Genomic DNA, 21853 nt, shown 5'->3' on the forward strand with positions numbered 1-21853 from the left:
AAAATCTGAATATCTCCTCACCACTCACTACATGACCCTGCCTGTTCACTGAAAAAAAACATTAAATCCAGTGTAGTACGCAGCCTAGGCCTTGTCAACAGGTTTGTTTCTAGCAACAGTGGGCCCCCTTTGTTTACATACCCGATTTTGACTAAAAGGGAATTTGAACAAGTGTTCTCCAGAATCACTGACTCCACCTTTAATGTGTCTCATTTAGAACCTGACATAAAATCCTATTTCCATTGGATTTGTGTTGTGCTTTGGTGTTATGTGGAAATATGGCTGATACAAGAAAAGTTATTGCCTTTGAGGTTGGGATGAATAGTTTCTACCCCACACCCACTGGACCCAATGTTTCCTAAAATTTAAAATATTCTTTATTCTTTGTTTTATGTCACATCCCATGAGAGACAGAGACCAACGTCTACTATGTGATTTAATACATTTTCCCACCACTGTTCATTAATTGCAGTTTATGGACAGTTTAAAGTACCTTGAAATCGTAACAGAGTGAGCGCTCCACCATTTGCCAAACGGAACATCTTTGCTCACAACAACATAGTCTGCTAAGCAAAGAAAAAGCTTAACTCAAAATGTTCACCCTTTTGTTTTTTACCCAATTTTATTGAGGCAGTGAAAAAAAATCCTCAAGCATGTTGTTTAATCCCAGACATGTATGGACAACCTGTGGTGTTAATCCATACCAGTTCATGATCTTATTCCACCAAAATGCCACTAGAAGAGGACGTTCTCCATCCAAGGATATTTGGATTTAGCATTCATTTGCCCTCCTCCGAGGCTCATCACATGATGACATCATCAGCACTTGATGAATTGGTGTGTGACCTCATAAATTCCCACGGACTCCTTGACTTTCTCATCGTAGTCTGTCCAGTCCTGAAGGTTACAGAACGCCAGTTTGTTAATGCTGCCATACTTAAAAATACAGAGAGAGTTGTGTGGAGCAAATAGGTTTAAATCAACTTTCATTTATATTAAAAAGTTACACACTGTAGCTTTAACAAAAAACCTAAATCTTCACGACTAACGTACTCCAAATGAATCCCACTGCACTCACTTTCTCTTGTAGGTTGACTTCAGGAAACTGTGTTCCAGACTCCGCCCCCTGTGCAGCAAAACCAGCCTGGAGTGGGTTTGAAAGAGGGGGAAGAAAAAAACATTACTGTTCATTGATGGACTTTTCTTCAGTAAACCATCTGACTAAGGAGCCATTTATTACTTTTTAGACACCAAACACCCTGACTCAGAAGGGGGTACAGTGCAGATGTATCTAAACTATGTTCCAAATTATTATGCAAATTGGAATTAAGTGTCATAAACATTTAATTTTTTGTATTTAATTTAAACTCATGGATGGTATTGTGTCTCAGGGCACTTTGGATCATTGAAATCAATCTCAGACACCTGTGATAATCAGTTTGCTAAGTAAGCCCATTCAAAGAAAATCTACATAACAAGGACGTTCCACATTATTAAGCAGGCCACAGGTTTCAAGCATTATGGGAAAGAAAAAGGATCTCTCTGATGCCTAAAAGCATCAAATAGTGCAATACCTTGGACAAGGTATGACAACATTAGATATTTCTCAAAAACTTAAGTGTGATCATCGTACTGTGAAGAGATTTGTGGCTGATTCAGAGCACAGACGGGTTCGTTCGGATAAAGGTAATATGAGGAAGTTTTCTCCCAGACAAATTCATCAGAATAGGAGAGCAGCTGCTAAAATGCCATCAGAAAGCAGCAGACAGGTATTCAAAGCTTCTGGTGCCTCTGGAGTCCTGCGAACCTCAAGGTGTAGGATCCAGAAGTTTGCAGTTGTGCATAAACCTATTATTCGGCCACCCCTAAACAATGATCACAAGCTGAAACAGTTGCGGTGGGCTCAGGAATACATGAAGACTCATCTTCAAACAGTCTTGTTTACTGATGAGTGCCGTCCAATCCTGGATGGTCCAGATGGATGGAGTAGTGGATGGTTGGTGAATGGCCACCATGTCCCAACAAGGCTGCGACGGCAGACAGGAGGTGGAGGAGTCATGTTTTGGGCCGGAATCATGGGGAGAGAGCTGGTAGGCCCCTTCAGGGTCCCTGACGGTGTGAAAATGACCTCGGCAAAGTATGTAGAGTTTCTGACTGACCACTTTCTTCCGTGGTACAAAAAGAAGGACAGTGCCTTCCGTAGTAAAATCATCTTCATGCATGACAATGCACCATCTCATGCTGCAAAGAATACCTCTGTGTCACTGGCTGCTTTGGGCATAAAAGGAGAGAAACTCATGGTGTGGCCCCCATCTTCCCCTGACCTCAACCCTATTGAGAACCTTTGGAGCATCCTCAGGCAAAACATCTATGAGGTTGGGAGGCAGTTCACATCAAAACAGCAGCTATGGGAGGCTAGTCTGGCATCCTGCAAAGATATTCAAGCAGAAACTCTCCAAGAACTCACAAGTTTAATGGATGCAAGAATTGTGAAGGTGATATCAAAGAAGGGGTCCTATGTTAACATGTAACTTGGCCTGTTAAGATGTTTTTGATTTGATTGAGTTTTTTATTTTTGAAAAAAATACTTAATTATTGGGAGGTTTGCTCAATAAAATTCTAAATATATTTTAACGGTTGATGACTTGAAAATTATTCTGACTGTGATTTGCATCAACTTTTTAGGAAAATCTGGGAAAATATAATTTGCCTTATAATTTGGAATGCAGTGTATAACATTAATAATATACTGCATGTAAAACTAATATCTGTTGAAAGATTCAAGGTTCATGTAATTTAATAACACAGCGTTGCATGATTAAATTGAAGTTGTAGTATGGGCAGAAATATACCCATATTGGAGCCAATTCACACCACACACACATATAGAACATCCACACAAATAGTATACCAAACTAAATGATAGAGTTACTATCAGCATATAATTTTAAACCTATACACATGGGTAAACGGGGAATGAGGGTGGCGCAAAAAGTAAAAGTTAAATTCTCACTTGTGGTTGGAAGTCAACGGGCTCCAGACCTCGACACTCAAACTTGACCATTGTCTTAAATCTTTCACTGTCCTCCACCTTCAACCCACAAAACATTAGAGGGACAAGCACACTGTTATTTGTAGAACTGAAAATAAGACACAAATAAGGAAAGATAAAACACAACATTGTGTGTGTGTGTGTGTGTGTGTGTGTGTGTGTGTGTGTGTGTGTGTGTGTGTGTGTGTGTGTGTGTGTGTGTGTGTGTGTGTGTGTGTGTGTGTGTGTGTGTGTGTGTGTGTTCCACTGTGTTTGCTTACATTATAAGGTGTGATTGTGTCTCTCAGGATATCTGCAAGGAAACAGTTGACATGTTATGCAACTCCCAGTCCCATAGATGTTTTACCTAAAAAACAAAGTGGGTCAAATCGTACCTATTGAATTTTCCCTGGCACAGAGTTTACACTTTAGCACCATGCTGGCACTGCCTCTTCCTCCTTTTAGTGGCACACTGTCCTATGGAATCACAAATTAAAAAGAAGTGACAATATGTATAAAAAATAAAAATAAAATCTCTATGGAAGTAAATGTTACTTGAAAATGATCCTTACCTCTAGATTTATATACTGCCATTTATCTGGCACCTCTCCACAGCTTCCACATTTCAGCTATGTTACGGGGAGAAGACACACAAATATTGCCTGTGTAAGTGAGGAAAAAACCGACACTCGAACAAATACAAGGCAGGTAAAATAGTACAATATACATTTCCTGATGTCTAATGGCGAACGAGGTTGTTTCTGTAAAATCTGTGACTTAGAATAAGGAAGGTGAATAGTGAATCGTGTGACTCTGTATCAACCTTTTATACAGTCTAGCTGTCAACGTGATTAAAATCCGTTTCCTCGCTTGGTTGTCAATAGGGGATAAAGTGAGTAGCCTATATTACTCTGACAACCAGCATAATAAAATGCTGACCATTGGCGGACACAGGGAGGAAAATATAGCATGTTAGCTTGACAGAAACCGATACCTTCAGAAACCAGCGGAAGTCGTCTCCAAGCGGTCTCACGTTGGTGACGTTCTCCAGAGTGGCTTTGAACTGAAGCCCAAATTTCTGTCATTCGTGAGAGAAAAGCAAAGTTAGACAAATACAGTAAATTACTCCACTGTTGATATCAGACACATGCAGCGCGACACGTACCACCATATTGACGCTTACCCAGTGACAGCTTTCCCCGCTGCCTTCAAGTACTCCACGTAAAATCTGACATCTGAAATATAAACATTTATTCACCTTTATAAAAAATGTGTTTTTATCTTTCTTTCTTTTTTTGTGGGGGGGGGGGGGGGAGGCGGTTTGCAACAGTAACGTATTGATGGCCTTTTTTGTTGAAGAAATCGAGCAGCACACTGGCTCTAGCAACAATGTGGTTGAAATTATTACAGCCTAGTGAAACTGTGCAACATGGTTTTAATATACATATTTATCAAGTTTTCACTTCATACCGCACACAGCTATGCTGTTGAAAATGATACATAACGTCCACTATTTGTATTTGTATTCAGAACTGCTGTGGGGTACGTGGCTGTACCACGCAATGTAGGTCACACATCGGTCGCCCTCTGGTGGACACACTTAAGCTTACAGGATTGACCTGCTTAAGCGTAACACAACATTTCTGCACTGAGAGAATCCGTTTTTGTTCGCACATACAATATACGTAGTAGTACTGTACATCTTATCAAAGCATATAGTTAGCAAACTTTGTCCAAATAACGACACTCTTTAGACAGGGAGACTCGAATACATCAGTTTATTGACCATCAAAGCAATTGACAGTATTCAGATACAAATCATTCAACAACCCAATCCAATCCAACAGACATACAGTACAAATCAACCATTCAATTACACTATAAATACAGAACATAGAATATAAAATGTATTGATTTTTTTTCTTCTTTCATTTTATTGTTGCCTTATATTAAAATGGAGTCTGGTTTCAAGTGTGGATACTTAGTATATTAACCTGAGGCAACTCTGCAGAGGCATTGAGGCGGGTTATGGTGTTTAACAGACACATACCTGGCCTTCAAGAATTGATATTGCTGTGACTACAAACATCCTTCCTTTCACACATTTTACTAATATTTTTAATCAAAATGGTACTAACAACCTGAGTGTGAACGTCTTATCTTTATTTTCTTTAACAGAGCTCATTCCGTCACATTAGCAAAAGTCTAAATTGTGTAGTAGACAGGAATATTTGCAAGAGTGACCTTTGATTGGGACAGCTCTACATCAATGGCCCATAAGTTAGATAGTACATGCATCCCAAACATGTAACAAAACCTAAAGCACTAGACTGAGTTAATGCAGTATCCAGTCAAACCTCGCAGCCTTTTGGCTTCATTGGTCACGTTATTCTGCATGTGCTGATCAGTACTGAAAAATCATTTGGAGTGTGTTACTGCCTATAACTGCAGACATTCGACATGAATGTGGTGAACACTGTAGTAAACCAAGCTCTAGTGTAACAAAATACACCAAACAGTACAAGGGGGGGAACTTTTAACAATGAAAAGAAAAGAGGAAATACTCAAGATTGTCAGTACAAATACAGAGTGCAATCTTGGTTTCTTCAACTCGTCTTCTAATCCACATCCTTCTAGTTTGGAACCCAACCCAACATTTGTCAGCCTCCCCTGGTCATTAGGGGTTCAAGTTTTATCAGACATAAAATAATAAAAGTAAAAGGATTCCCCTTTTATTCTTTAGCGGCATGAATTTTCCATGAAGCAGCAAGTCGATACATAAAAAAAAACTAAATGCAATCATGGAGGAAAATGCATGGGGTCCATTTTGAACCCATGGTCTCATCACAGGAGCTTCTCTTTTACCCTCCAGACAAAAACCAAAATCCCAAATTCAACAATTACCATAAAAGTAACTTATAACAAGAGTAGTCATAATAAAAAGGCATTTCAATTCTTTTTGCAATCTTTTTTTCCTCCTCTCTTAAATACAGTGATGCCAACAAACAGGCATTATTTACACCGCAACCTCCCCCACACACCCCTCTCCGGCCCGTGAAGAGAGGTGCGATGGTGTCAATGAGGTCTGCTGCTGGACTCCGATGTCCGCCGCTGACGTGGAGTGCTGTGGCCGTTCATGCAGCCGTTTGCGTGACGTTTGCTTAGTCCGCCGTTCAGAATGTCTTGGATGTGCTGTACTATTAGGTTGATGGCCACTGCGGGGAAACAAGGAAGGGAGAGAGATGGTGACATGGATGGCTTAGAAGATTCCTCCACTGACGGACCGCTCAGATTTGTCCTCATCTTAAACATTTTAATCTTTAAAATCCACTTGACTATCAGATTTCTCTAAGCAGCTTCTGCAGCCACAAAAAAATACTTCATACAGCTTTCACAGCCCCAAGAGAAATTATCCCCAGCCAAATGCAAGGTCTGAGAAGAGTATAAAAGTTGCTCTTACCGAGATTATCTGCTCCCCTTGGAATTATCACATCCGCATACTTCTTTGTCTAGAAGAAATAAAAAGATATATTCAAGGCTATGAAGTAATTAATAATGCCCTTTGATCAGACTATGTAAAAGATCCCTTAAACTTTTTTTTTTAAAGTTTTTGCAAGATTTCACACATTTAATATATATATATTTTGTTCTAAACAATTTGGCTGATAGTGTTGGGCTCAACTGCATAACTACATATACTTGTAAGATAAAAGCGTCACTTACTGGTAAACAGAACTCTTCAAAGGCCGGTTTCACGAAAGTGATGTACTGAGCTAGCACTTGCTCAAGCTCTCTACCGCGCTCGCTGATGTCTCTTAACACTGAAATAGAAAGAGCACATCGGAAAGATGGAATATTAAATACTAGCCATTTAACAAAAAAATATAAGACAAACTCGCAAGCATGCAATTGTGACTTGAAATAACTCGCACTTGTGTTAAAATGTTCCTGCTGCAGAAAAATCTACTTTTAACTTTCGATTCTAAATCTGCAGCATTTGGATTACTTTGATTTATCACCTAAACCATCCCTGACCAGATTGGTCTGATATGTATATTTTAGTTAAGCGATGCACAATTGTTAAACCCGGTGTGGTTGTTAACCCAACTCCCATCACACACCTCGGCGTGAGAGCCTCGTGTCTGGGTCTGTGTCAACAAACAGCTTCATCTGGAACAGGTCCCTGATTTCCTGTAAGTAGAACATGAGGATGCCCTCAAACAGGACCACGTCAGCCGGATACACTGTGATAACCTCCTCTTTCCTGGTACAACACACACAAGGTTTGTCAGTGGTCACATTCAGACGTGGCGTAAAGCAAATTTAAACTTATTAAATAGCTAACTGATATGCAGAAGACTCACCTGGAATGAGTGACAAAGTCATAAACTGGGATCTGGACCGTCTTCCCCTGCAGGATCTGTCTGAGTGTTTGCAATACCAGCTCATTGTCGAATGCATCTGAGGAAAAAAAGATGCAAATACTCAGTTGCGATCTTCACAAAATGTCATATCATTTGATCCCAGCTTGGAGGGTGCCCACTGACACATGGGCGGGGCCCACCCTGCACATTTGGTTAACCCAGGAATTCCCTTTTGAATAACAGGTGCCGAGTTCCTCCACTGAGCCCTGGAGCAGCTGCCTCCTGGAAAGGCCTGCTGACGTTGGGGATTTAAAAATCAGCTGAGAAAGGAAGCAGGAGCTAGAGGGGGCAAAGTCAGACTCCAAAAATGGAGTCTTTGCTTCTGCCAAAAACACAGTGGAAGGAGTTGTCAAGGTGCCAGCAAAGCACGTTTAAATATAGAAGTCTTTTTAAAAAGTGTTTTATCATCTTTACCATATGCTTGCTTTAAATTGAAAATGTCCTCACCTAAGCCCCACTCTTGCATCTGTGTAGCCCTAAAGCAGCCTCAGCTCTTATCACATCAGCATTTAGTTAGCAAAGTCCGGTATGTGAAGTATTTGAGGCACATGAAATCTGTGTCATTTAGTAAACATGTAGCAATGCCATAATCTAACTGGAGCTGCTAAACCCCACACAGGGCATGAGCTGTACACCACCAATTATTCAGCCTCTGCATACCTGGATGATCAAAGTTGAACTGGCCCTTCAGAGCCTTGGCCTTTTGCTCTGGAGTTAGCACCTTGTAGAAACTGTCCTGGCTGAGGATCACCACCTGGCGCTGGTGGTGGTCAATCTTGTTCTGGCCCAGCAGCTCCATGATCTTCTCACACACTGAAGACTGCAGAGACAGACACATGGACAAAATTGACTATCGGAGGTGGTCACTAGATGGGAAAATGGGATGATGGAGAAAACAGGAAATCGGCTAGGTAATCTCCATCCCTGTATGAGTCAGTTTACACGATTGCAGGTCACCCCACCAATGTTTGCCCACGCTGACCTTCCCGGCTAAATGAATCTCATACCCTGTTGCTGACAGGGCATTCTCCCGCAGCCCGAGGCTCTGTTTCCTTTGTGTCCACGAAATTGTGCGACAATGAATTTGAACGCCCCCACTCGGGAGTCAAATGCAACAATTTCGGACAAAAGATCCAATCCCAGTGATATTTTATCACGGCAATCTACAGTGTCCGCTAATGAAAATTTCTAACGCCAAAGCTATAAAGCTGATAATACATTGTTGTACTCATTCTTAAAGTAAATGGAAGCCATTTTACTTGTGCAAAATCCAAAAGCTGATACTTTTCATTCATATCATTGTAAAATAATTACTTTCCTACTGTTGCCATTCTAACCAATTGCGGATAACTTTGATGATAACTTTATAATTTTGGTAATATAATGTTATTGTTGAAAAGGTGATCAATGGGTTAAAATGATGCTTAAAGTGATCAACATAACATGTTAACATTTCTTCAAGCAAATTAATGTTTTTCTGCCTAAACCAAGAAATGCCAATCTACCTTTAGACAAAGCATCAGCAGTGCCAATATGAAGATACTAATCAACCTGTACTGCTCAAGTTTGGAGTCAAAACAGTGCTGACAACCTTTCCTACAGTCCCTTGTAGAGGAGTTAACAGGAGGCAAAGCAGTGGCTTATATTAGTGTCAGCGTGCTGCAATCTGGGGCAAAGTTGGGAGGCGGACAACAAAATAGATGGGATACACGCGAATCTTTGCCCCCCGTATCCAAGTTTGTGATCGACCTACACTGCAAATAAAACCGGAAACATAAGCACAGTCGTGAAAAGCAATGTTTAAAAAAAGGCCCTTCCTTGGCTGTGACTTTATAGGAAAATGTGTGTTGGTGCTGGTGAACAAGAGTTGTGATTTCCGACGTTGAGAACAATAACAGACATGGAATGACGTCTTCGAAAAATATCTACGTCCGTGAGTGAATTAACCGGAGCTAGGAGGAGGGACGGCGCCAGCGTCATCGTGCTGCTGGCGCTGTTATGTCCCGGGTACTGCCCATGGACATATAAAGACTGCCCACGCAGATTCCGGTAAAAGTCAAACCAGGGAGGCAAACCTGTCTAACGGTTTGTTTTAATAAAAGCCCGCATCTGTCTTAATAAATCTAGGCGTGTTGTACAATACACTACCGTGTGCACTGCCAAGTAGATTCACTTTAGTTTTAAACGTTAACCACACAGAACAAAGACGTGAGCGCGATGGCTTCCGATACGTCTTTGTTATCATTCAGGAGACCAACATATAGGTTAACGTTATTCAAGATCATCGTCAGCGGTTATGTCAGGTTACTCTGAATAAAAGCTATCTTTAACGCTATGCAGCGGTCATTTTCTTATAATATAAAAAGGCTTAAATATTATCATCAATATGTTCAATGTCGAGGAAATGTGGGTCACATTGTTGTTTACAAACATTTCTGATAGCCTGAAGGCGAGCTAACACCGGCTAGCACCAGCTTTTGTTTCGAGCATGATGGAATTTAGCTCGGCGGCTACCTTAGCTAACACATCATGGTCTAATTTTAGTCTGTACTGCTAACGACCGCCATCACATGTGAAATGAAATATGTGCAATTGAACGAGAACAAAGACCACCAACACGAGCGATGGACAAGATAAGCCGTGCTGAGATAAACCGGTTCCAGTGAGGAGCTGGATGGTTGGGTTAGACATATGACGGAACTGTCAATCACACGCTCAACGCTGCGAAGTTGAAGCCACGCGGTCAACCAGCACCCAGCTGCCGATCGACCCTCAGCCGGGATTTACATCAAAATAGGACCATGACAATTCGCGAAAACTACTTAATTTGATAGCAAAGGAGCTAACCTTGCCGCTTGCGGTGCCTCCGGCGACACCAATGAGAAAAGATTGTCGAATAACGTTGCCGTTCTCGCCGCGGTCGCTCAGGTGTGTTTCACTGTCCCCGGCCATTCTTGCAGTGTCCCGTCAGCGCTGCTGAGCTCGAGGATCATTGTGACGAAGCTCCTCCCACAAGACCACCCCTACTGTTACAAATACGCTATTTTATTCATATATATGTATTTACATGCATTTGAAATAGAGTTTATATAGTCTGTATCCAAATTAATTAATATTTTGTAAATAATATTTTTATATTTCACATTTTTGTTTGACGGTAAAAGTATCCAATCGTCTGACACGCTGCCGATGGCTGCGTAACCTCCGCAACTTTGTCCCTCCCCCTGCGCGAGCCTCAGTAGAATAAAGTAACGTTAGCTGCTGAACATCATAAGAACTGTTATTTAGATTCACAGCTTTTAAAACGACAGTGTGAAGAGCACATTTACGTAAGTTTGACAAGATCCAAATACAGTAGTGAAAAGTCGCAAATGACAAGGCGGGGGAAAGTAGCTACCAAGAGTAGGTAGCTGCCGCCGTGTAACAGTTAAGTGCTCTGAACTAGTGTGGCTAACCAGTTTTAACTAGTTAGTTTATGTTGGTTGAGTAAGGTAAAAAAAACCTAGGTCTATGGTAAAAAAAACTCCTTCAATGTTTTTCTAATATTGTCGGTTTTGCTGTAATGGAGTGACAGTGTTGTTTTGCAGTTGTCGGCTGGATTTCGAGCTACAGAGCCACTTTTGAGCATGCTCTGGAGGCTCGCTCCTTCTCTGCGGAGGCCCGCAGCTGCTGCTCCCCTCGCAGCCGGGCTACGATGCGTGTCCTCGGGCTCATTGGACATCACCGTCCCGCTGAACTTCTGGGCTGGGAAGAGACAGACGAGCCAAGAGAAATGCAACAAGGAAGCTGTTTACGAACCTGCAACAGGCAAGCCGCACAAATAAACAAAAAACATCTTCCTGTCTTTTCACATTATTGACACAGTTATGCTACTGGACTTTGGACATTTCTGTCTCTCTGGTGATCTCCTGGCTGGGAAAACTGTCAGGGATTTGTATTGACTTTATTAGAATACTTTCTGCATAGCTGCCTTTCCACATAATACATTACTGCTGACTTTTAGTTATCCATGGCAATTCCACTTAGCAAAACATTATCTTGTTCAACAACACAGTCGATTGGTAGATGCGAATTCATATACTATGCGTTTAGTCACAGGACTTTTCCCTGTGTAACCAGTTTTATGGGATCGCAGCAGCTTCAGTAGAGAAGAACCAAGTCATATGACCCCTTAGGACAAAATGGGTTTTAGATTTCTGAGCTTAATTGATTTTAAGGCTATGTTCCTCGTTTTAATCCTGTTGTCTTAACTCCATATGTGGGCCTGAGAGAGCCAAGTGTGCCTGAGAGAGCCAAGTGTGCAGCCCACTCTTTATTCATTGTATGACTCGTGCCATCATTTCTGTGCGCAAAAGCCTGTAGCCTACAGGCCTATTATTACATTTGTTTTTGAGATTGCAGAAATTGTGTAACCATTTATCTTTCATATTTAACCCGTTTTCTGTTTTCCTATGCAGGGCGCGTCTTGTGCCATCTGGAGCCGTGTGGTGCTGTGGAGGTTGATGAGGCTGTGAAGGCGGCCCAGTCAGCCTTTGGCCATTGGAGCAAACTATCTGGGATGGAGAGGGCGAGGATAATGATAGAAGCTGGGCTTATCATTGAGGTGTTTTGTTACACTACTCCTGAGCACAACATTGACACATAGACTAAATAGCTATTGTTGCATAGAGTGTTTTAATCATACATTGTTGACCATGTTTCGTGGTATGAACATTCACTGCGCTGGAATTTGATGGAGGCTCACTTATATCATTCATATATCTCTAGAGTGAGAATAAGCATCCATTTTTACATTAAATGTAAAAAAAAAAAAATAGTTACAGCCGGTTTTACCAAAAACTCATGTTTGACCCCTAAAAATATCAGTAACTCATCTCATTATCTTCATCTCGTCTCTTGTGATTATATAGCCCCTTTTGTAATGACACCCAAAGTGGAGAACATCTTCTAACTATTGGATCTGTGATGCTGTGTAACAAATAGACCAACTAAAATGTATTGCACTCACCTGGCTTTCACGTACAGAGGAGGAGAGAGGAGATAGCTGAGATGGAGGTGGTCAACAATGGGAAGTCCATCACAGAGGCCCGCATGGATGTGGACTCTGCCAGACTGTGTATAGAGTACTATGCAGGGCTGGCCAGCACTCTGGCAGGTTGGTACAATACCACTCTCACTTCTTGGTGACATGTTTCCACCTTCCAAGCATCTGAGTGCAGGGGGCAAATAAAATGACTGAGGCATGCATGACAGACAGGAAATTCACTCAATGTTCGGAACTATGTAATCAACACTTTATTAATTAGTGGGAATGCTGCCAATATGATGGCTTGTTAGCTTCATAAGATATACAGTAAGTGAAATTCTGATCTTATGACAAATATAATTCATATGTTTATTTATTATTCTTTCGGACAATTCCACACAATACACAATTTTCTCTTGCAAATATTCATACATCATACTTTGTGTTGTCCGAAGGGAGACGGAAGAAGCCAAAGGCTTATCAGGTCCCGCCTCAGTGTCAGCACTTTGTTAAACTTAATTCCTTTTCCCCTTTGTTTTAACATATTACTACTTCTGCCCGTCCTCTGTCAAGGCCAGCATGTCCAGTTGCCTGGGGGATCCTTTGCCTACACCCGCAGGGAACCTCTGGGAGTCTGTGCCGGCATCGGTGCTTGGAATTATCCTTTTCAGATAGCTGCCTGGAAATCAGCTCCAGCCCTGGCCTGTGGTATGAAATACTTTTATAGTTTTCAACACATAGTCCCCTCCAATAGTATTGGAACAGTGAGGCCAATTCCTTTATTTTTGCTGTAGACTGGAAACATTTGGGTTTGACACCAAACGATGAATATGAGACAATAGCTCAACATTTCAGCTTTCATTGCCATGTATTAACATCTGGATCCGATACACAATGTAGGAGATAGCATTTTTCGTAAAGGAACACCACATTTTTAGGCGAGCAGAAGTATTGGAACAGATAGACTTTAAATAAATTAAAGTGAATAAAACGTAATATTTTGGCGCAAATACTTTGCTTGCAATAACCGCATCAAGCCTGTGACCCATTGACATCACCAAACTTTTGCATTCTTCTTTTGCAATGCTTTTCCAGTCTTTCACCGCAGCCTCATTCAGTTGCTGTTTGTGTTAGGGGGTCACTCTCTTAAGTCTCCTCTTTGGCAGGTAAAATGCATGCTCTATAGCGTTTAAGTCTGGAGATTGACTTGGCCAGTCTATAACCTTCCACTTATTGCCCCTGATTAACTCCTTTGTTGTGTTTTGGGTCATTGTCTTGCTGCATGATAGAGGATCTTCCAATCAGTTTGGTTGCATCTTTCCTTAAATTGTCTGACAAAATGTTTCTGTAGACTTAGAGTTCATTTTGCTGTTGCCATCATGTGTTACATCATCAATGAAGATTAATGAGTCCGTCCCAGAAGAAGCCATGCAAGCCCAAGCCATGACATTGCCTCCACTGTGTTTCACAGATGAGCTTGTATGTTTGGGATCATGAGCAGATTCTTTCTTTCTCTAAACTTTAGCCTTTCCATCACTTTGGTAAAGGTGCATCTTGACAACAACACAGTAACACATGATGGCAGCAGCAAAATGAACTCAGAAGTCTACAGGAACATTTTGTCCGCCAATTTAAAGAAAGATGCAACCAAACTGATTGGAAGATGCTCCATCATTCAGCAAGATAATGATCCAAAAAAACTGCAAAAACAAAAAAAGGAGTTCATCAGGGGCAAGAAGTGGAAGGTTTTAGACTGGCCAAGTGAATCTCCAGACTTAAACCCTATAGAGCAGGGGTGCCAAACATACGGCCCGCGGGCCAGATGATTTGATCAGGCCCGCGACCTGTAGAGCATAAATTTCTGAATATGTCAACAAAAAAAAGTAAGTCTCTAGCCCAGGGGTGTCAAACTAATTTTGGTTCGAGGGCCACATACGCCCCCAGCCGCTAGGGGGCAACCAAAATAAAAAAGCACATTTTAGCAACGTGGGAAATGGTAAATGGCAATCTTGCTTCACCGCTATTAATGTCTCCTCCAGTGCTTTATGGCAAAGTAAAAACCAAAAAATAAAAATAATTTATTTTTTATTTTTAGTGCTGAACAATTAATGTACTAGCAAGCGCGGTGTGTCTGCGGCTCTGTGCAAGCAAAACGAGCAGGAGCATGCTAGTGTAGGCCTACAAGATTTGTTTCCTAATTTTCCATGCTGTTTTATTTTTATGTTATAAATTGGGAAAAACGAATTCCAAATCAACCAATAACCTCTGTATTTAAAAATAAATCAAAACAGTTGAAGTTGCACTTTTATTTAATTGTATTTTGTACTGTTTGCATGTTTGCACAAAATGTGTCCCTATACACATAGTAAACAAAGGTAAGTTGTTAGTATAGTAAACTGTAAGGTCAGTGCCTGTTGTATTTGTGTATTCAAATACACAGTTGTTTATTTCATTACTGCGTATTGGCATCTTTGAACAAAATACCCCCAACATTTTTGCTGGGGCGCTGCGCGCCGCACCTCTTGTTCCCATGGCCAGCAGCAACCTTTACTAAGACATTTCCTGGGGGGTACAGAGATCCCTTGTGATCCGTGATAATGTAGGTTACAAATGTAGGCTGAGTGTTAAAGCATATTACTGAAAAACAAAGTTAGGGATTTGGAGTTAGTTTGCCATTATTTTACTGGTCCGGCCCACTTGAGATCAGATGTACGGTATGTGGCCCTCGAACCAAAATTTGTTTGACACCCCTGCTCTAGAGCATGCATGTTACCTGCTAAAAAGGAGACCGAAGGGAGTAACCCCCCAAAACAAACAGCAACTGAATGATGCTGCGGTGAAAGCCTGGAAAAGCATCACAAAAGAAGAATGCAAAAGTTTGGTGATGTCAATGGGTCACAGGATCGATGTGGTTATTGCAAGCAAAGTATTTGCGACAAAATATTACGGTTTATTCACTTTAATTTATTTAAAGTCTATCTGTTCCAATACTTCTGCTCACCTAAAAATGTGGTGTTCCTTTTCAAAAAATGCTATCTCCTACGTTGTGTATCGGATCCAGATGTTAATACTTGGAAATGAAAGCTGAAATGTTGAGCTATTGTCTCATATTCATCGTTTGGTGTCAAACCCAAATGTTTCCAGTCTACAGCAAAAATAAAGGAATTGGCCTCACCGTTCCAATACTATTGGAGGGGACTGTAGATTGTAACCTTAATAACACACAAAATCTAGTTGAACTGAATCAAATTAAAAACAAAGTTTTAGATAATCTCTTGATGCAGCAATTTTCAAAGTGCTACAAAGTGTTTCTTATCTTTCCCAAATTTGGTACATGTGGTATTGGATGAATCTGGGAATTATGTCTATGTTTCTTTACATAATGTGTTAAAACTTTTAAATGTATTGTGCCATTGCAGCCAAATTGAAATTATGGATATATGTACACTTTTACCCTGAGCAATTTGAGAAAAAAAGAAAACGGATGGAACCCCACCATTGATGGCACTAAAGCAATATAATCCATTGAAATTATCACATATCAGCGGTAATGTGTTTGTGTCTGTCTTTGCATAAATGTTTTGACGTAACATTCACAAATCACAGCTACAGTCTAGAGAAGTCATTTGATTCAGAGGATTCTGCAGAGTTGACATAGCTCTATAAGCTCTGCTTTCTAGAGTGCTTTCTATATTGTATAGATAAATCAAACAATGAGTCTGGCATGTTATTTGTTTTCTCTTGTGCCTTTTTAAAATAGGTAACTCTGTGGTGTTCAAGCCATCACCAGTGACGCCTGTGACAGCAGTCATGCTGGCGGAGATCTATGCTGAGGCTGGAGGTCCAGAGGGCCTGTTCAACGTGGTGCAGGGCAGCCAGGAGACCGGCAGCTTACTCTGCCACCACCCTGACATCGCTAAGGTGTCCTTCACTGGGAGTGTGTCCACTGGCAAGAAGGTTAGTGTTTTTTAGATGGTAGAAAATTCATCTTTTCTTATGAGATATTAAATTAAAAACAGCACTATTGGGAACTATAACTGTTAACGATAAAGGATTTGCAGATTCAGTGTTAGAGTTGTTGAGGCCTGTTTATTCCATCCGAATCTGGGAAGTTCCCTGAATAATTGATGGATGTTTATCAATATGACTTCAACCCACAGATTATGGAGATGGCATCCAAGGGAGTGAAGCCTGTGACTCTGGAGCTCGGGGGGAAATCTCCTCTACTGATCTTTGAGGACAGCGATCTGGAAAATGCTGTGAAGGGAGCTCTCATGGCCAATTTCCTGTCTCAAGGCCAGGTAAAGTAGATCATCCGTGGTATTGAAGCTTCCTCATGTGCTAACACAGTGCCAATTTGCATCCAGTTTTGCACATAGAAGCAAATTGTCTGATATGATTAAATATATCACAGGTCTGCAGCAATGGCACAAGGGTCTTTGTCCAGAAGGATATTCTGCCTGAGTTTGTAGAGGAGGTGGTGAAGAGGACACGGGCGATTGAGATAGGGGACCCACTATTGGAGAGCACACGAATGGGAGCATTGGTCAGCCGACCCCACCTGGAAAAAGTCCTGTCCTTTGTTGATCAGGCAAAAAAAGAGGAAAGAATTGTTCCGATAATTAATGTATTGATTTCTCAAAACAGCTCATGAATAGGCTAGTGTTAAGCAACTTAAATTTAGAGATTGAATTAAACTGTTATGTTTACAGGGAGCTACAGTGTTGTGTGGAGGTGAACCTTTTGTCCCGTCAGATCCCAAATTCAGAGGTGGATACTACATGACTCCATGTGTACTGGGTAAGACTTCATTCTGCCATCAACACAGTGCATTCAGAAGATATAAAGCCACCACGCATTGATAACCACTAACAGTCAAAGGGGACTAATCACTATCTGAATTCACTTTAGATGGGAGACTTTGAGGTCAAACCAGTGTTTCCACCATCTTGTCCTTTCTTTTTTGCCCCCCTTATAGGCGACTGTGAAGATGAGATGACCTGTGTGAAGGAGGAGATCTTTGGACCTGTCATGTCTGTGTTGTCCTTTGAAACGGAGGAGGAGGTGCTGCGCAGGGCTAATGACACCACCATGGGTCTGGCTGCAGGAGTTTTCACCAGGTAGGCTTGTGGTGAGACATCTAGTGCAACCTTGCAGGTTAATAAATGTGACTTGGATTTTGCCTTAAAGCTTTCTCTAGTCTAGAGTTAGGATGAAAGTTACAAAATAATTTTTTGTAAAATGTAGTAGTGAAGTAGTTGAAGCAAAAAAATATCAATTGATAGGCCAGTAAAAGCATGTGAATCTGACAACAGACTATCGTAGAATTGTTCTCAGTTTTTGTGGAATTGTGGCCCAATTGTCACTAAAATATTCTGGAATTGAACACACAACTAAATATTTTTTTTTCTGTGCTTAGGGATCTGAGGCGAGCCCATCGTGTAGTGGAACATCTCAAGGCTGGCTCCTGTTTCATCAACAACTACAACATCACCCCTGTGGAGGTGCCATTTGGAGGCTTCAAAATGTCAGGTACAGTGCGATTGTATGTTTGTAGACCATATACTGTATATAAAAGAGGTGTTTCTACCAGGAGCTGTACATCACTGTCCTATATATTAAAAGGCTCAAGTCTAACTGCCGGGAATATGCCAAACATAAAAAGATTAACATTGTGCTCCCTTGCAAAGTGTAATACAACGCAGCCGCAAAAACACTGTATGGTTTAGATACTCCCCAGTCACATTAGTTGAAGTAAATGTATAATCTTTACATTCACCAGGCATAGGACGAGAGAACGGCCAGGTCACCATTGAATATTATTCCCAGCTGAAAACCGTGTTTGTGGAGATGGGAGATGTGGACAGCTTATTCTAGGACACACACATATTGAGAGGAAGATGGAGCTGTAACACTGAACCAGAGACCGAAACAAGACAGGCTGGAACCAGAACAGCTCCAGGACTCAGGGAAAGACCATCAGACGTTCTAAAGGGAGTTCTGAAAATGAGCCATGGTATTTGTCAGTATTTTCTGAATGTGATGTAAATGTTAGACTAAGATGAATGGGTACGACAACATGAAATAGTAAAAATGTTTACATTTGAATCTGATACAGATTTTAATTAGCATTATCATATGTGCCAAATGGATCAAATTAAAGTTGATTCTTAGCTGAACCTTGATTGATTTCTGCTATTAAAGCATAGGTATGAGTCGCATAATGTGATACACGATTTGCACTATATGTTGTATATTTTTTGCATAACATTTTTACAGCATTAGAATTAGCCATCCATGTTTACAAGTAAAGCTTTATTTTCTCAACTATACAATCAATATATTTTATACACAATATTAGAAAATGAAGCACTTTCAATCTTGTTTTAAATAAATGTTCATGTTCAGTTTTGTACAATGTTGTCTAAACTGTGACAGTAACAACCTGCCTTGTGCATATAGATAATAATGTAAGAAATCTATCTTAACACATATAATTTAAATAACAGAACATTAAACAGTGTTAAACTTTGCCTTGAAATTAATAAATAGTTCATGTTTGTGTTCACATAGCTGACAAAGCTTTGTCCGTGTTGTGGCTACACTCTGCTTTTCTTCCTTGACAGTTTTTGTGCAGCTCTCCTTTTCTAAGATTGAAAGAAAACAAGATTATGTTTCTTAAAACTTCTATTACAATTAAAGAGATGCTCTTAAATGTTTTATTTTTTTTATGTACCTTTGACAAAGGTCTTGTAGGTTTCTTGAACTGTGCAGACTCTGTTCAAAGGGAAGTCAGCAGTGATAAATAGATAAAATGGGATGTTGAGTCATGTAACAGTGGCAGCACATACAGTAGACTTACCGTCATCAGAAGGGAGATCCTCTTCGTCGTGTTTTTTCTTATGGGTACCCTGTAAACAGATGTGTACAGACAATAACGATAAACTAAGAGCAGACTGAAACAAATATGTTACATAAGATAACTAACAGGCCTAGTTCGATTTAGTGCCATCCAGAAAACCCTAGCAAAGGCAGAGGGAAAAACCTTGTTTACAGTGAGACTTTAAATGTGGAGTCAGTGATTCTGGAGAATGCTTGTTATCAAAATCGGGGATATCTCCTCACGATCTACTACCTGTCGGTACTACGGTGAGCCCCCTTTGTTTACAAACCTTTTGTTTACATACCAGTTTACAGAGCCTAGGCTGTGTATTAAAACCAGATTTTTATTAGCATACACACAGATTGTGAGGAGATATTCACTGATTTTGACAACGAGCGTTCTCCAGAATCGCTGACACCTTAAAACAATATAAAAATGAAATCCAGCTCTTAAAAAGTCCTCTTTCTGGACCCACCTCAATCGTTCCCCTATCTGAACCCGGCTTGGTGTCCCTCAAGTGGTTCCCCTCTTGAAGCTTCATCAGCCGGCCTTGTTCCGCCGACACGCGCACCCTCAGAGAGTGGAAGGCCGTCTGCACCTCCCCTACCATAAATTGCACCGCCATGCCTTCAAACCAGAGGCTGTCACATTCGCCCTCTTTGAAGCCTGGTGGTTGGTAGTTGGCAGGGGTGACTTAGAAAGAAGAGCACATACGAGATATGTTCACTACGCAACGCAAACAAATTACATTATATTTTTCTTTGATTCTCATTTTGTTTCCCTGAGACATGAATGGGACTTACTGTCGTCATAATAGTAGAGCTTCATGGTGAGGTACACATTGTTGGGGAGGGTGTCCAGGTTCTGCATGAGCAGGAAGAGCTTCCTGATGAGCAGTACCGAGGCTCTCTTAGTGTCCTCCAACGTCACCTGCATCTCCACATCGTTGTTCCTGCAGTGTCAATGGAGGTTATATCACCGTCAGTTCAATCGTGTTTGTGGAGGTCCGATCTAAAATACACACGATGCAAACATAGAGCTTCTGTCCAAACCTGACTATGTCCATCTGTGGCCCCTTCTCTGTGTATTTGAATTTGAACTGGTATGACTCAATAATGCACTGCAGAAAAAGAGAAAAATAAATAGAAAGGTTTGATCAGACTACACACTGGAAATATGATTAAACAAATTATGCCAACGGTGTGTTTCTGTTCATAATATATTTTTAATCAATAATTTTTTTGTATTTTATGGAAGAACTTACATTGGGCTCCTCTGGATTGGTGTACACCTAGATAGCAAAAACAGAGTTATTATTTTAGTGTTTTTTCTCTATGTAAGTTATGTGTGTGTATACTATAAAAGTTGCTTTTGAGTGACTTACCCCGATGAACACAACCTGTAACTGTTAGGAGGGCGACATTGAACAATATTAAAAAAGTGGCAACGTTGATGGAAATTGCAGACAAGATGAAACATGACTTCTCAAAGTATTCATAGGTGCATTAACTTACATAATGCTTCTCTAATGCATCGAAGCAGCCCATCATCCTGGAACAAATGAGGGTGAACAGTGTCATAACATCAGTTAGATGCCGCCATACTCGAGTACTGCTGTACATCCAGGGAGCATTAGGGCAGGAATATTTTAATTACCATTTCACAACTTTGCTGGCACCTTGGGTGTTGCAGTCTTCACGCAAAACCTTGATGCACAAATCTGGTGAAATGGCAAAAAACACATAAAAAAACTGAATTTATTATTTTCCTTTAAAAAGAGAAAGTAATGATTACAAACACAGCCCTGTAAGAAGTTTTCAGTCACTACTTTCTGTGTTTGCCATGTCTGAAATGTTATGTTATATTTTATTTTTTAACATGGTTTAACAATACAGCTGGAATTACTACTGTTGTATGTAGGACAACTTGTGTAATGAATGTATGAAACAAGTTAGTTCTATTCCTATTAGGTGGTCCATGCATACATTTCCCATCTTTTCCTCAACTACTAATATATTTGTGGTAAATCGTGTTCACCTTCCAAATATCTGGACCTGTACGCATCCTCTGGAAAAATCCCTCTGAGGTATGTGATGGAGGACACTGCCAGGGCCATCATCCTCTTCACGAAGACAAGGGACTCTGTCTCGGTTTTCATGTCATTCAGGAATAACCCTGTCCACTTCAACATTTAAAACATACATTAAGACGTTTTATACAGAGAAACATACAGGGAAGCGTTTCAGCTAAATTTGACGTGTGACTTTGGTGGCCATACGGTGGCGCAATTGTCTTCCTAAAGTATCTTCGAGAAAAGACTTGGGGATAAAATCATGTTACCCATTGACTCATAAACACACAAGCTGAGTAAATTAATTGGTAAAAAATATTTTACCTCAGCGGTTTCTTCCTTGCTCTTCCTGGTGCACATCTTTCCGGCTGCCATTTTTCTCCTTTTGCTAGGTATCTTTATGCTAACGGTTAATTAA

General features: G+C 40.7%; 4 protein-coding genes across 5 annotated transcripts; 1 reads left to right on the forward strand and 3 right to left on the reverse strand.

The window, feature by feature from the left end:
• Window positions 1-606: 606 nt before the first annotated feature.
• czib (CXXC motif containing zinc binding protein) lies at window positions 607-4223 on the reverse strand. Its single transcript, XM_080034806.1, has 8 exons — window positions 4197-4223; window positions 4026-4109; window positions 3604-3660; window positions 3427-3508; window positions 3313-3344; window positions 3014-3091; window positions 1079-1144; window positions 607-897 (listed from the first exon to the last, which is right to left on the reverse strand). Exons 1-8 carry the CDS (start codon window positions 4200-4202, stop codon window positions 820-822), a joined length of 483 nt encoding a protein of 160 aa, XP_079890932.1. The 5' UTR covers window positions 4203-4223; the 3' UTR covers window positions 607-819.
• Window positions 4224-4792: 569 nt separating this feature from the next.
• uck2b (uridine-cytidine kinase 2b) lies at window positions 4793-10410 on the reverse strand. Its single transcript, XM_080033533.1, has 7 exons — window positions 10303-10410; window positions 8116-8275; window positions 7396-7492; window positions 7153-7295; window positions 6755-6852; window positions 6492-6540; window positions 4793-6246 (listed from the first exon to the last, which is right to left on the reverse strand). Exons 1-7 carry the CDS (start codon window positions 10405-10407, stop codon window positions 6107-6109), a joined length of 792 nt encoding a protein of 263 aa, XP_079889659.1. The 5' UTR covers window positions 10408-10410; the 3' UTR covers window positions 4793-6106.
• A 274-nt stretch (window positions 10411-10684) lies between these two features.
• On the forward strand, window positions 10685-19098 carry aldh9a1b (aldehyde dehydrogenase 9 family, member A1b). 2 transcript variants are annotated; one of them, XM_080033994.1, is made up of 12 exons: window positions 10685-10784; window positions 11043-11262; window positions 11913-12058; window positions 12481-12610; window positions 13055-13189; window positions 16242-16438; window positions 16642-16782; window positions 16896-17082; window positions 17192-17281; window positions 17460-17601; window positions 17901-18013; window positions 18264-19098. In XM_080033994.1, exons 2-12 carry the CDS (start codon window positions 11082-11084, stop codon window positions 18356-18358), a joined length of 1557 nt encoding a protein of 518 aa, XP_079890120.1. In that variant the 5' UTR covers window positions 10685-10784; window positions 11043-11081; the 3' UTR covers window positions 18359-19098. The 2 variants fall into 2 exon arrangements, with proteins under 2 accessions (XP_079890120.1, XP_079890121.1); XM_080033995.1 differs by having other exon boundaries at window positions 10738-10784; window positions 11030-11262.
• On the reverse strand, window positions 19081-21810 carry zte38 (zebrafish testis-expressed 38; the record flags this gene model as incomplete). Its single annotated transcript, XM_080034104.1, has 12 exons — window positions 19081-19128; window positions 19218-19258; window positions 19344-19392; window positions 19840-20057; window positions 20168-20316; window positions 20417-20484; window positions 20629-20655; window positions 20749-20769; window positions 20879-20915; window positions 21021-21084; window positions 21402-21546; window positions 21760-21810. 12 exons carry the CDS (start codon window positions 21808-21810, stop codon window positions 19081-19083), a joined length of 918 nt encoding a protein of 305 aa, XP_079890230.1.
• Window positions 21811-21853: the final 43 nt, after the last annotated feature.

This window comes from Ammodytes marinus, assembly GCF_949987685.1.
Source record: "Ammodytes marinus genome assembly, chromosome: 9".
Taxonomy (NCBI): Eukaryota; Metazoa; Chordata; class Actinopteri; order Uranoscopiformes; family Ammodytidae; genus Ammodytes; species Ammodytes marinus.

Excerpts from the sequence above, each read along its gene's own strand:
- czib (XM_080034806.1), bottom strand. Across the intron at positions 3,661-4,025 it reads ACTTCCGCTGGTTTCTGAAG|CTGAAATGTGGAAGCTGTGG; the intron begins GTATCGGTTTCT and ends CCCGTAACATAG. Across the intron at positions 1,145-3,013 it reads CCGTTGACTTCCAACCACAA|GCTGGTTTTGCTGCACAGGG; the intron begins GTGAGAATTTAA and ends AACCCACTCCAG.
- uck2b (XM_080033533.1), bottom strand. The coding sequence starts at position 10,407 with ATGGCCGGGGACAGTGAAACACACCTGAGCGACCGCGGCGAGAACGGC. Across the intron at positions 7,296-7,395 it reads GACTTTGTCACTCATTCCAG|GAAAGAGGAGGTTATCACAG; the intron begins GTGAGTCTTCTG and ends GTGTTGTACCAG. Across the intron at positions 6,541-6,754 it reads TTGAAGAGTTCTGTTTACCA|ACAAAGAAGTATGCGGATGT; the intron begins GTAAGTGACGCT and ends TATTTCTTCTAG.
- aldh9a1b (XM_080033994.1), top strand. The coding sequence starts at position 11,082 with ATGCTCTGGAGGCTCGCTCCTTCTCTGCGGAGGCCCGCAGCTGCTGCT. Across the intron at positions 11,263-11,912 it reads TGTTTACGAACCTGCAACAG|GGCGCGTCTTGTGCCATCTG; the intron begins GCAAGCCGCACA and ends TTTCCTATGCAG. Across the intron at positions 17,602-17,900 it reads GCTGCAGGAGTTTTCACCAG|GGATCTGAGGCGAGCCCATC; the intron begins GTAGGCTTGTGG and ends TTCTGTGCTTAG.